This window comes from Alexandromys fortis, unplaced genomic scaffold, assembly GCF_014885135.2.
Source record: "Alexandromys fortis isolate MF-2015 unplaced genomic scaffold, M_Fortis_MF-2015_v1.1 scaffold_40, whole genome shotgun sequence".
Taxonomy (NCBI): domain Eukaryota; kingdom Metazoa; phylum Chordata; class Mammalia; order Rodentia; family Cricetidae; genus Alexandromys; species Alexandromys fortis.
The window spans coordinates 11,946,768-11,960,368 of record NW_026067966.1 but is presented as its reverse complement, the minus strand read 5'-3'; the positions used below and the strand labels follow the sequence as shown (position 1 = coordinate 11,960,368).

The 13,601-nt window shown below is 42.0% G+C and overlaps 1 protein-coding gene across 1 annotated transcript in view; it reads left to right on the top strand.

Annotated features, from left to right (window-relative positions):
* The window catches only part of Pard3b (par-3 family cell polarity regulator beta), a 992,131-nt gene that overhangs the window by 483,689 nt on the left and 494,841 nt on the right, over positions 1-13,601 (top strand). The window contains exon 5 of the mRNA XM_050154204.1: positions 12,764-12,852. Within this exon, the coding sequence (XP_050010161.1) occupies positions 12,764-12,852 (89 nt within the window). The remainder of the gene's footprint in view (positions 1-12,763; positions 12,853-13,601) is intronic.

Below are 13,601 nucleotides of genomic sequence, written 5' to 3'. Positions count from 1 at the left end.
GAACTAAGCTGATGAAACCCAGAGAACCTGAGGTATTTTCACATGGCTTCCTTCTGACATAATTCACAAGCTGGAAGCCACACAAATATTTAGGAAGGCTTGTTTGATGCTGGCATTGTCTTGACGGGAGGGAAGCTAGGGTTCGTTTGAAGGCATTCTGCATGTTCTCATTTCATTCCACTCTCTGCTTTCCATTGCTTAAGTTTCCTAACCTACAGAATTGCCTACTAATGATGCCCATTTAGAAAATCTAGATGAGGACATGGATTCATCTAGAAATGACATTTAAATTAAATCCACATTGTCTGATAGAAGCAATTCAAAAAATGTGAATTAAGGAATCTAATTACAGTATGCTTTTACTGCCTATTTCTTGCAATTGTCTGGGCCCGGGTGCAGGGAAAGATTTAAGTATTAGAGGCCAAAGTTCTATTCTCTAAACAAAGTAGCCAGTAAATGAAGTCGTGACCACATGAACTGACATCTGAAGTTTAGTTTATACTGAATGTAAACTCAAGGGCAAGAGCATAGAACATATGATTTGCCATCATGCAATGTGACTTACACTTGGAGGTGCCTAGTCAGGAGTTATGTACCCAGCAGGATATGACCCCAGTTGACAGTGGAATTCCCTGTTCACATCCACTCCGGCAACTAGTTTGTCACATCTACCGCTTGCCCTGTTTGGACACCATTTCCAGACTGCAGTCCTTCTGCTAGGATGTGCGTGAAATATATATTATCATTTCTTATGGTTCTGCCAAAGGAATGCCCTTAGGTTAGCAGTCAGGTGGCCCCTGCTCATTCTGTGGGTTCGTAATAGAGACGAGAATGCTGGGGAAGCCCTGCGTGTCTGTCTGGGTAGCTGTGAATGTTCATGAAGCACTGTGTCGCATTGAAGGGTTGTTGGCGACCCATGCCTTAATGGCCTGAGACCAAGTTTACCTTGAGTTTCTGAAACAGAGGGGCTCCTGGAGAAAGAAGGTCTCGAGGCCAAGCTGTGAGTTCTCTGAGGAAGTGGAACTTACTGGCACTATGTGAGATGACACCTCCATAGAAATAAGGCTAAAACGGGGGTGCAAAACTGATCTGGAGGTGACAAGACGTGATAAGGGAATGGAACAACGCCATGCTGGGGCCCTTGGGAGGAAGTCACTACAGCTGGCGCTGAGGAAAAAGAGCGTGCCGCCACGCATTGCTGCTGCTGCTGGGCCCACCGGAGACGCGGTTTACACTTGACTCTAGAGACGAGAGGGTCCATGAAAGAATTCGTGTGAGAACCTCTGAGCATTCTTGAGAAAAGCCATGAAGTAGGGTCTGGAGACCTTTGGAAGCCAGGGAGCCCCGGAAAGGTGGTTGTTTGGGGGTGGAAGGGATGATAGGGAAGCAAGGGAGAAGGGGCAAAGCTGCCGTTTCTCTTAGCCTAGGATTGTGTATCTTAAGCTGACAACACTGGAAGCCAGAAGCAATGGTGAAAAGAAGTTCAAAACGGGCTTCCTTGCTCCAGTGGGGTTTGGCACTGGGGCCACCTCCAGTCAAATGTTCCCATTGTCTTTCAGAAGCCCCTGTCAGGTGCTGCAGTGTGATGAGTTTCTTTCCCACTTGGCAGCAGACTTAGGTGGCTTTAAATATTACTTTAACTACATTTTATAAATAATGAAAGTCACTCTAAATTACATTGTAATAAATAAAATATAAGAACATACATCTATAAAGAAACAAAACTAGCCAGGTACAAATCAGTGCGTTCTTTTTTACTTCAGTTATTTCAATCCATAAAGACGAGCTTTCAATTGTACTTTTTAAATTCTCTTGCCAGCGATGCCTCTGGCAATGGTGCCAGCTAGCTCACTGCTTCGGCTGCAAAGGCAATGACATCGTCATTGTTCCTCCCTGTAGAGTCTCATGTAATATTCTGCATACTGAGTTTTGCTTAGTACTATGCACATCATAAATATTTTCTCCTATTGAAAGTTACCTGAGAGTCTTTAAGGAAAAAAAATCTTTCTGCCAAGCAAATACACCCTCAAGTAAAATATTCACTGCACGTCAGGACACTGCCAAGTGGTGGGATCACAAAGACAAATGTGGCACCTTCTATATCTCAGGGATCTCAGAATGAGGTGAGGCAGATTTGTGGGCATATGAGAGCCTTTCCCAAGTCAGTGCCATATGGAGCTTTCCTAGGTCTGGAGTGAGGCTGAGGAATGGGCACTGAGTGATCGAGATGCGGCCTCCTCGGTGTTTAGAAAGAGGATGGCCCAAGCAGAGGGAGATGTGGAAGTATGGAAGGGCATTTGCCAAGTAAGCCAGGGTGACCTATGAAATAGCTTTATCTAGATATGAGTGTAGAGGAAACTTCCAAGCAATTTTCTTTATATTTAGTTATATTTAAAGAGAACTGGAAGTGGGGTAATTTTACACTGTTTACATGCCAGACTCGATGCCAAGCACCACTGAATTCAGCTGACGAAAGATCTACCTTCTGTGAGCTGATGTTTCTGCTCCATCTGACTGAACTGGGATCTTTTCAGTGAGTCCGTGCAGGCCCATCAACATCGGAAAGAATTAATGGAGTTTGGCACTGGGGTGGTAGCTCTTGGTAGAGCACTTAGTGCCCAATGCCTAATCCTCAATACTGCCACAAAACTGAAAAAGAGTTAAAGTATCCAGCCTGTATCTCTATTTAAATGCAAATGCACACTGATTTCTTCATAGGATCACTGTATCCTTTTGTCTTACTTACAACTACTTTTACAGGACGGCTCTCAATTCCCCCACTGAATATTTATGCTTGCTTTAGGTGGGGAAAACGAACCCTTCCTCTGACTGCTTGTGTTCTGCAGCAGTTCAGAGATCTGCTCCTCAACTTGTGGGATCCTCCCATGATATAGGATCCCAAGCGGTGTGAGGCTGGCCCACCCACCCATTTCTTTGCTCCATGCGGTTTTTGTGCCTTTCCTGATGGCCCTCATTCAGCAGACACTATTCTGGAGACTACTTAGAACGTCTTAGGTTGTCTGAGAAAATCCTTAAATTGTTCTTTCTTCTTGGTTTTCAGTAGATCTTCTACACTAGTGAGCTCATTTTTGAAACTAGGCACTTTCATAGAACAGAGGGGGCAGGAAGTGAAATGCTGGGATGACGAATTGAATGGCAGAATGATTGTGTAGGAAGACACACGGGGTCCTGAGAAAGGAACAAGGGCAAGAGGCAGGAAAGGGGAACTCTGAGCTTCATGAAAATAAGATAGAAGGCTTATAGAATGTGGGCACCAGGAATACACTTTGAATATCCTTATCCATGAACTGTGATGTCTTACAAATTTAATTATACAAAAATAATAAGAATTTTGTAATATAAACTTGATTCCATAAATTTGAGAATTTTGGAAAATATACTGGTAGACAACAGGCATACAGATCTGCTTGGTGTTACTGCTTTTCCTCCTCCTCCTCCTCGTTTGTTCTTTTCTTCTGGTGGTGAAACAAGTACAGAGCGTATGTTTAGATGGGAAGCTGGGGTAGCACATTTTCTTGGTGAAGCTCTCACAGGGAGGCCGTCAGAGAAGTTGGTCTGCGGCTGTGGAGATGAACAAGGTACAAATGCAAAGTTCTTTAGTGATGCTTGCTTCTGTCTTGGACTGCTCCTGAGCAACCCTTGAATTCTGTAGCTTTGCCCAATGTATATAGTGCATTTACTGGAGCCATACTTGACTGAAATATATTTCACTCAACAAAATGGATGGGATTAGATGGCAGGTTTATGGTTTGTTGCTGTTATTTTGTTTTGTTTTGTGTTGTTGGTGGTGAATTTTCCTTACTTCCCTGAGTCTTTTATCCCCCTCCCGCTCTAGCAGACATGTAAGGTGTTAGGCTCAGCCAGTTGTCTATTTTGCCGTGCCTGGACTTGAAATATTTGAAAATATAGTGCAGTTTAAAGGGCAGATCAAGTGAAAAATAAGATGATGCTTACAACTCCTTTGATCATGTATTTTATGGTGTGCACACACGTGCGTGCGCACATACACACACACACCTTCACATGAGTACAGGTATGTGCTAAAGCAGGTAGGAGCTGAGGCAGAGCCTATGGGGATGGCTATGTTGTTCAGTATCTTTACCCTTTCAGCAACAAACATTATCTTGGCTCATCTTAGCATTGGGTGCAAACATTTTTATAAATTCAATGATCTGGAGAAGCTGGTAGAAATTTTGCTGAAACCGGAAGGAGAAAAGGAACCCAATTATAAATTGAAATGATGAACACAAGCCTGTCTGTCTTTGTCTTATATTTAAATATATATGTTGTTTTCTCCTTCTGTGCTTGGCTCTTAGGGAAGTGCTATTTGACTGCAGGAAAGAGCGAGCTAGTGTTAAAGGGCGTTAAAGAGTTGCCTTGCTGAGCTTCTGAATTTCTGTGGCTTTGGACACAAAGCAGTCAGTGCTTGAAGGGCTGTGAGCTGGCCATCGGTGTGGACCTCCATGGAAATACTGACAGAGCAGACGAGATGCTGACTTTGAAACCAATAGTGTTTGTTGAAATAAGAGCGGCGGCGGGGCTGCGTCCCCAACACCCCGGCTGCTTGGCTAGCTTATGCCCGAAATAACAACACACAAACTGTATTCATTTAACTGCTTGACCCATTTCTATCTAGCCTCTTTTAGGCTAATTCTCTAGCCCATTTCTAATCATCTGTGTAAGCACCCCAAGGTGCGCTTACCGGGAAGATTCTAGCCTATGTCCATCCTGGGTCTGAGGAGCTTCATTGCGTGCATCTGCCAGGGAGAGTGGAGCATGGCGTCTCTCCAGGAGCAGAGCAGAGTCTGATCTCACTTCCTCTTCCGCCCAGCATGCTATTCTGTTTCCTCCTCCCATCTATCTTTTAACCTATCAGGGCCAAGGAGTTCCTTTATTGATTAACCAATGAAATCAACAGATTGATATATGACACTCCCACATCAAGTGTTTTTAACTTTTGCTGCCTGAGCCAGGTAGTATAACCTACTCAGATCTTCCAAAGAAGAATCCAGCTCTCTCTCTCTCTCTCTCTCTCTCTCTCTCTCTCTCTCTCTCTCTCTCCTTACTGTTAGCTCACAGCACTGTTTTGATAAATGATATTTATTTAGGACACTTTATAAATCTTTACCTTGGTAAATACCAGAAACCAAACATAGCTAAACTAATGGAAAGCCTCATCAGGTAAAAATATGTAAATAATATGCATATTTGAGGATTTTTTGCTTTTTACATTTTATTTGTCTCCTCAATGTAATTTAGATTTCTGGGAAATGTTAATAATGAACTCTACCTGTGCTTATTATTAGCAGTGAGAGAGGAGAGAAAGTCAATAAAGGAGTAAAAAATAGAAGAGGGAATCATGGGAAAGCCAGAGAGTTTTAGCCTTCATTCAAGCATTCTTCATGCTAAAATTACACAGACACAAATATGGTAAGAAAATAAGGAAGCATAGCCACAGGAGGGGAGAGTTAGCATCTCCAGAAAACATTTATTTAAAGACTTTTATATGTGTGTTTGCTCAGCTGAGGCTTGCTTGCCTTGCTACATCACACAGTTTCATCATGTAGTCAGAAAAGACACTTTATAATAGGAATGAATTGGAGCAATCTCTCCCCCTTTTACAGACCAGGAAAATGGGGGCTTGGTGTTCTGTCTGCTCCCTATCTGTCAGCTTTGGAGCCTCCCTGGAATTCTGCTTCTGCTGAGACCAGGGCTGCATCCCACTACTATACCATCTTTCCTATTGTGATGACTAGCCTGCATTGTCAACTTGTTGAATTTAGAATCACCTAGGAGACACACCTCTGGAAACACCTGAAAAGCATGACCAGAGGTATGTCTTCCAGGTAATTCAAAGCCAGTCAAGTTGACAGTGCAGGCTAGTCATCGTAACAGGTATGGCTAGTATGTCTGTGCTCCATTGCAAATCTAAATTATAGAAGGCAATAGTGTTAATTAATTACTCTTGTTTGACCCCTGACTTCACCTTGGACAAATCATGATTCTTTTACTCTTGAATGTGTTTGGGTATAAAACTGAAATAAAAAGGCCACGAAAGCTACCCAGGGTTGGAGTGAATGTGTATCTAAATTACTTGTGGGATATCTTGAAGTCTTTGAAAGACAGCCAGCGTGTTCCTAAGACATGACTGCAGCTTTTTTTAGAGGCTTTGAAAAGTGGTAGAGTCAATGACGGAAGCTAACGGCTTAGTCTGAGATCGCTTGCCTAGCTCTCATTCTTTAACTGCTTGCCCTTATACTTAAAGAGCCTGGGATGGAGATTCAAGTATCCTGAAACACAGTTTTGTCGTTACTGTATCAAGCAGAAAAGGAGAGTCGTTTTACCTTTCTGACTGTTGGGGTCTAATGTAGGCTAGCACCTTTCTTTCTTGGGTTGGTTACTATTGGTTACGGTTTTGCCAGCAGAAGTTAGACCCACACTACTGCTTCCAGGCAGTGTTCTAAAACGCCTGTGTGTTTTCTTTCTTCCCTGACTGGCAACATCGGAAAGTTTTAAACAAAACCTCTCAGGCTCTGCCCATACCTGATGTCTCAACTCTAGGGCAGGGCCCAGAAATGTGCCTTTTCACCAGCGCTTGGATGTTCTGATACATCTTAGAGATTGTGTGATACAATAAAGGAGAAAAAAGTGTGACTTAGCTGACTAATAATTTAACATTTAAAATGTTTTCTTATTTCTAGATAGAATAAAATACAGTAGTGTGTGGGTAGGAAATTCCACACCTGTTTAGTTGCTAAGTTGCTAAGACTGAAGCATTTAGGGGTGGTTTTATAAAGCCTACAGAGACTCCCATGGCAAGGCTCTGCCTGCTGCATGAGGAACATGTATCAGGTAGAGTTTGAAGAACAGTTCCTGACTCCTGAAATGCATGTTAATTCCAAATGTGTACATAGCAAATGCAGTTTGTTTTTACTTTAGCAAGATATTTTTGTTCTAAAAAGTAAAAACAAATATTCTGAAATTATGCCCAGAATTTTAATCTTAAAATTTACATTATGTTTATGTATGAGCACAAGGCACATAGCCTCCCGTTCAAATCTTTCTCTATAAACGTTGCTCTTACTTCTCATTCTAAAATTCGTGTGCGGTTTCAAAAGAAACTTGCAGCTGACTTCTCAGAATGCAAATCTTCTCTTAAAATGCACTGGAGGTTTTGAGACATAACTCAATTGCAGTTCAAAATGTATGGGCAAATCGTAAAAAAAAAAAAAAAAAAACTATGGGGTGGGGGCTACAAGGCTAGGCATCCTCCTGCTGTAAGTCATGGAGAATTGTCTCTTGCTAGAGACGCCACTATAGTACTCGTCTTAGAAAGAAGAAACCAAACTGTGGAGCTGTTGAGCAGTCACAGCCAGCCGGGAACACAGTGAGAATCGGGGTAGCCTTTACTTCCAACTTTTCTCCTCTCTCACCCGGTTGAGATGCCTATCTTAATGGCACTCCATAGCGAATATTGTACTCTTCCCTGCGTGGAACCAGCGTCCTGTACAAATGCTGAACTACCGCGCAACAGCGATAGCCTGGTGCCTGCACTGTGATGACCCCTGAAGAGAAGGTTGCCCTCCAGGCGCCCGGCCCCTCTCCGCAGCCTGTGAGGACTTTCTGTTGTTAACACCAGTGGTAACGAAATGTAAACACCTTTACTTTCCAGCTGCTGCTAATTGGTTTGGGAATATTTGTGCAAGTGTTGATTTTAAAGCTAAAAATAGAACCGTGCTGTTTAAATCCAATGCATTTTGGCTGTCATTAATGCTCCCACGGTCCTGGAAGTGCTGCTAAAAATGTGGCCTCTTTAATATGTAGTAATTAAGCTTGTCTTTTCGTGAGGGTCACAAGTATGTTGCCTGGTGTGCTCAAAGCTGTGACAGATACACTTGGAGTAGCCAGCCATGGTCTCCTGTTAACTCATAATTAGGGGAAACCAAGGCAGGCCTTACAACACCAGCCTCTCTACATTCTAGTCAGCTCATCTTAACCCAGGAGTTTAATACAGCATTAAAAATAGACTCTGCATTCCTGTTATGTTAGAAATAAATATAGACCCTCCAAAGCATTGTGTCTCTATTTCTAGAGGCAAGACTCAGGGTTTTTAAATCACATAATGGTTATTTCTCCAAACTAAAGTAAGGAATATGGAGGCTGTTTAGCACCCATTGTGGCGACCTTTTAGCTAATCAGAGTTATTTTTGTCCCTCTCCTTCCAAATTTACAAGTCAAGATTTTACAGATTTTTCTCCAAGTTATTTAAATAAGCAATGATGGAAAAAATTCTCATTTTCATTTTTAGATAGGTGTGAGTTCGTGACTCCTCACTTCATCATGTAACGGATTGAAAGAAAGCTGAAGTGTGTGCTTTAGTCACTTTGTGTCGATAAGTTTTAAGTTTGAAAGGAAAGTGACTTTTTAAACCTGCTAAGGCATAGCTATCTTTTCCCATGTTTTCAAGCCGTGCAAGTGCTATAAGAGTCAACTGAATTGGCTTTATGTCTTTTTGAGTGCGTGCCTCCAGCATCTGCCTCATCCCTGGAGGATGAGCCCCTCCAGCATCTGCCTTGTCCCTGGAGGATGAGAGTCTCCAGCATCTGCTTCATCCCTGGAGGATGAGCCCCTCCAGCATCTGCCTCATCCCTGAAGGATGAGCCCCTCCAGCATCTGCCTCCTCCCTGGAGGATGAGCCCCTCCAGCATCTGCCTCCTCCCTGGAGGATGAGCCCCTCCAGCATCTGCCTCCTCCCTGGAGGATGAGCCCCTCCAGCATCTGCCTCATCCCTGGAGGATGAGCCCCTCCAGCATCTGCCTCATCCCTGGAGGATGAGCCCCTCCAGCATCTGCCTCCTCCCTGGAGGATGAGAGTCTCCAGCATCTGCCTCCTCCCTGGAGGATGAGCCCCTCCAGCATCTGCCTCGTCCCTGGAGGATGAGAGTCTCCAGCATCTGCCTCCTCCCTGGAGGATGAGAGTCTCCAGCATCTGCCTCATCCCTGGAGGATGAGCCCCTCCAGCATCTGCCTCGTCCCTAGAGCATACTAAAGGATTCTGATATTGCAGTAGACAGAAGGGATTTTGGCAAGTGGCAAACACTGCCCATTAGCTGAGATGATAGACTGTAGTTTCGCCTCTTTATGACAGTGATAGCAGGGAAAACAGGGGCTTGATGTTTCTTTTAAAATAGTGGAACTACTATCTAACACAAAGTTTGTGTATGTACTGGCAAAGGACACCATCATTTGAGCAAACAGGTAGCTTACAGAATGGGGAAAAATCTTTACCTATTATATATACCAGACATAGGATTAGTATCTAGAATATACAAAGAACTATAAAAACCCAAACATCATGAAAACAAATAACTTAAAAAGTGTTTAGAACTAAGCAGAGAATCGTCAAAAAAATGAAGCACAGATGTCCAAGAAACACTAAACTGTTCAACAATCTTAGCTACTGGGGAAATGTAAGTTGAAAACACTTTGAGATTTGATCTTACCCCAGTTAGAATGGCCAAGATTAATAGGGAGACTGTGGAGGAAGGGGGACATTTATTCATTGTTAATGAGCGTGCAAACTGGTACAACCACTATGAGATTCAGTAGGGAAGTTCCCCAAAAACCTAAAATTAAATCTACCACAAGACTCAGCTATATATACAACTGTATATACAAAAGGACTGTACATATACTTCAGAGAAACTTGCTTATCCATATTCCTTGTTGCTTTGTTCATAATAGTCAGAAATCAGAACCAACATAGACGTCCATCAACTGCTAATAAAAATGGTGCATCTCCACATGGGAAGATCATTTGGGTGTTAAAGAGAAATGGAATTTTCAGGTTAAAAGCTATAAACAACCACCCTGAGAGAGGTAACACAGACCCAGAAAGACAAATATCACGTTTTCTCTTCTGTGTGAATGTTAGCTTTTAACATTTAAATGTGTGCTTTATTTTATTTTTAATGATTTGTGTGTATGAATGTGGGAATGCTCATGCACGGTATCAGCTCCTGGAGCTGGAGGTTAGGCCGTTATGAACCAGCTACATGGGAGCTGCCAATTTGCCTCCGATCCTCTAGAAGATCATCAAGCACTCCTAACTGCCGAAGTGTGTTCTCTTTAATTACTACTTGTTGACATGATTACTCTCGAAATGTAGTCAGGTCATAATTCCCCTCGATCAGACTAATCAGACTATCACACTGCAATTGACCCTATATTACCTTCAAATTGTAATTGACAACATATACAAAGAATTCAAGAAATTGGTCATCAAAAGAACAAATAACCCAACAAAAAAAAAAAAAGAGTACAGACCTAAACAGAGAAATCTAAAATGGCTGAAAGACACTTAAGAAAATGACATTTCTAGATTTATAGCACATTAAGTATAGTGTTGATGTAAATAACACCTTTACTTGTCTTATATCTAAAACTGGATGGAAAACTCCCTAATCTCCAGTAAGTTAGTTGGAGACAGAAAGTGCATCCTCTTCCTGTCGTAGTTAGGGGCCAGTAAGAAAGTTGTGTGTGGGAGAGAATGAAAACAAGCAAGATAAAGAGCTAAATTGTATGCTCAATACTTTGTCCGTTGGCATTCTGATGATAAATACCTGATTAGAGTGAGAACTTAAAGGAATAATTATTTTCATTAGCTGCCACTGTTAAATGTTCCTGGATTGGAGGGACTTTATCATTAAGATGGTATTATGATGTATAGATTATATCTGCTCTCTTACAAAATACTCAGCATAGATACAAATTGACAGACATGATGCTTCTAAAATTGTTGTAGACATGTAAGAGGCCCAGAATATTGAGCCAACATGGAAAAACAAAACAAATCTGGAAGACCCACACGTTATGATTTCAAACCTTAGTGCAAACCTAAGTCAGAGCTGTGTGGTGCAGACATGAGAACGGTCACAGTTCAGTGAACAGAACTGGAAGATGAGACCAGTAATAATATGACCCTACACATCAGTAGATGCTCCCAGTCATGTTGCTGCCGGAGGACCTTCCGCTCCTTCAGCCAATAGCTGTTGAAATACCAGCCCACTGGGGCATGGTCTATTTATCTTTAAAAAAGAGCTGTAAGCCTCGGCCAGCTCTCTTGGTTCCTGCGCTTGGTTACTGCTCCTGCTCCGGCGACTAGGCTCCTTTCCTGAAGGTTGGTGTTTCGTGAGTTTTACCCCCCCTAAATAAATATCCCTTTAAATCATAACTGGTGTGGGATTAATTTGCGCAAAACATGTGAGACTATTAATAATATGACCCTACACATCTGTAGATGCTCCAGTCATGTGAGGCCAGTAATAATATGACCCTACACATCTGTAGATGCTCCAGTCATGTGAGGCCAGTAATAATATGACCCTACACGTCTGTAGATGCTCCAGTCTTGTGTCAGCATCATGAGGAAAGGGTACTCCAGCTAGAAAATCATAGCTTCAATCCTTCAGGCATCTGATTGCCAACCTCACTTTTCAGAAACTAGAAGAAATATTGTAATTTTTTCTAATCAATAAAGTTTTCAGATAGTTTCTTACGTAGTTTTGAAAAACAATATAGTTGTTTCTCTGAGAACCACACGCAAAGCTTACTGTCTTAGAGACAGATAAAAAGCTAATGACCTGGGCATAAATATGTTTATCAAATATCTTGATATTCATCATCACCACAGGTTCAAGAATTCTGTTAAATCTTTTGACCTAATTCTTTGAACTTTCCCACTTTTGCCTTGTTTGTTCTGTATGAACTTATCAAGCCCTTCCTAAGGATAACATGGACAGTAAAACTTTCATATATTTATCTTTGTAAAGATGCTTTACCTTTAACTTATAGATTGTTCTTTCTTTTATTTATCCATGTGGAAACCAGAAAATTGAGTTAAGATAAATATATTTCACAAAATGCAACTGTTTGAAATGTTGTTATCCATTTAAAATGTAAGGCATTTTTAAAAACAAATCAGTTTAGGGAGCTATAGAGATGACTTAGAAGTTAAAAGTCCTTTTCGCTCTTGCAGAGGACCTATGTGTGATTGCCACACCCACTCGGCGGTTCACTCAGTCACTCACACCTCCATTGACTTCTTGTGACCTCTCTGAACATCAAACACACACCTAATTCACATACAAACATAGGAAACACTCACACAAAAAAAAATGTTAAAAAAAAAATCAGGAGAGCTGGGCGTGGCCACATGCATGACTGGGATCCAAGCATTTAGGAAGCAGAGGTGGATCCCTGAGTTCGAGGCCAGGCTGATCTATAGAGTGAGTTCCAGGACAGCCAGGTAACAAAATTTTTACCATATATTTGCTTTTTTTTTTTTCTCTCTTACATTGCTTCGTGCTAAGTGCAAGCACATAGAGGTGGTTAAAACTTGTTTCTCACCACTTAACACTGGAGCTTTCTTTTAGTAGTTTTTTTTTCAAACTGGTTTAAAATACATTTCCAAGCCCAAGGCTGAGTAGCAGGAAGCTAAGCGACATATTCACCAGTTTTTAGCATAATGCCTTGTGCAAATGGCCCATTTGAGCGTTCCAGAAACCAAAGAACAGAGAGAGCGCATAGAAAGCACAAGAGGATTGATATCTGGTTCCGTCTTAAAGATGGAAGCGAGCTGTCCACATCAGGGCCAAGCCATCTCCTCCCTCAGTTGAAGCTTTGTTCAAAGCTTCAGTTCTGTGTCTGCAGCATCTACACCCTGTGACTTTGCTTCATTCCAGGATTCCACCCAGAACTTGGAAAACAAAGAAGCTATGAATGGTGAACAGACAGAGCTGCTAACATCACACAGGACTACGGACACACTGAGGTATTTCTTCATGAAAATAGAAGGTTCTTATCTAAGTACATTTGGCATTCTTTTATTGAATGGATTTTAATCATTCTGATTTTGCAGGGAATACCAGAAAAGTAGGACTGTGTAACAAAGCGCATTTTAATTCAAACATAGGTTTCTTACTACTTTCTCCTAATTTCTACATAAGATATGAGGATATTCATGGAAAACATAGATGTACAAATAATCCTCGAGGCTTCTAATACTCTTTTACATCAGGACTTTGTTTCTTTTTCATTTTTATACATTTATATCATCACTTTCCCCTTCGCTCTTCTCCCTCCAACCCTTCCCGTTACCTCCATCCACCTACCTCTACGCCCCCCTCAAATTGACAGTCTCCTCCTCTTCGGTAATGGTTCACACACATATATGTATGTATGTGTGTGTGTGCACAAATATGTAAATACAACTAAGTCCACAAACATGTATATGGTTTCAAGGCTAACTAGTGTGCAGTGAACAACCAGCGAGGTCTCTCATCCCTTGGAGAAGCCCGTTCTTCCTCTCAGCGGTCAAGAGCTGCCTGTAGTTCCTTATCTGCTGATTCTGCCATTTGTTGCAGTCTTGGTTTTGCAGCCCTTTCTAGGGCAGATGGGTTTACGGTAGACTTCTTGATATTCTGGCCCTCACAATCCTCCTGATTTCGGTCCCTTGACGGTCCCTGATTTGTAGATGGACCATGCTGTAGGTCAGACGCTGGGTCTGGCTCCCCACGACTT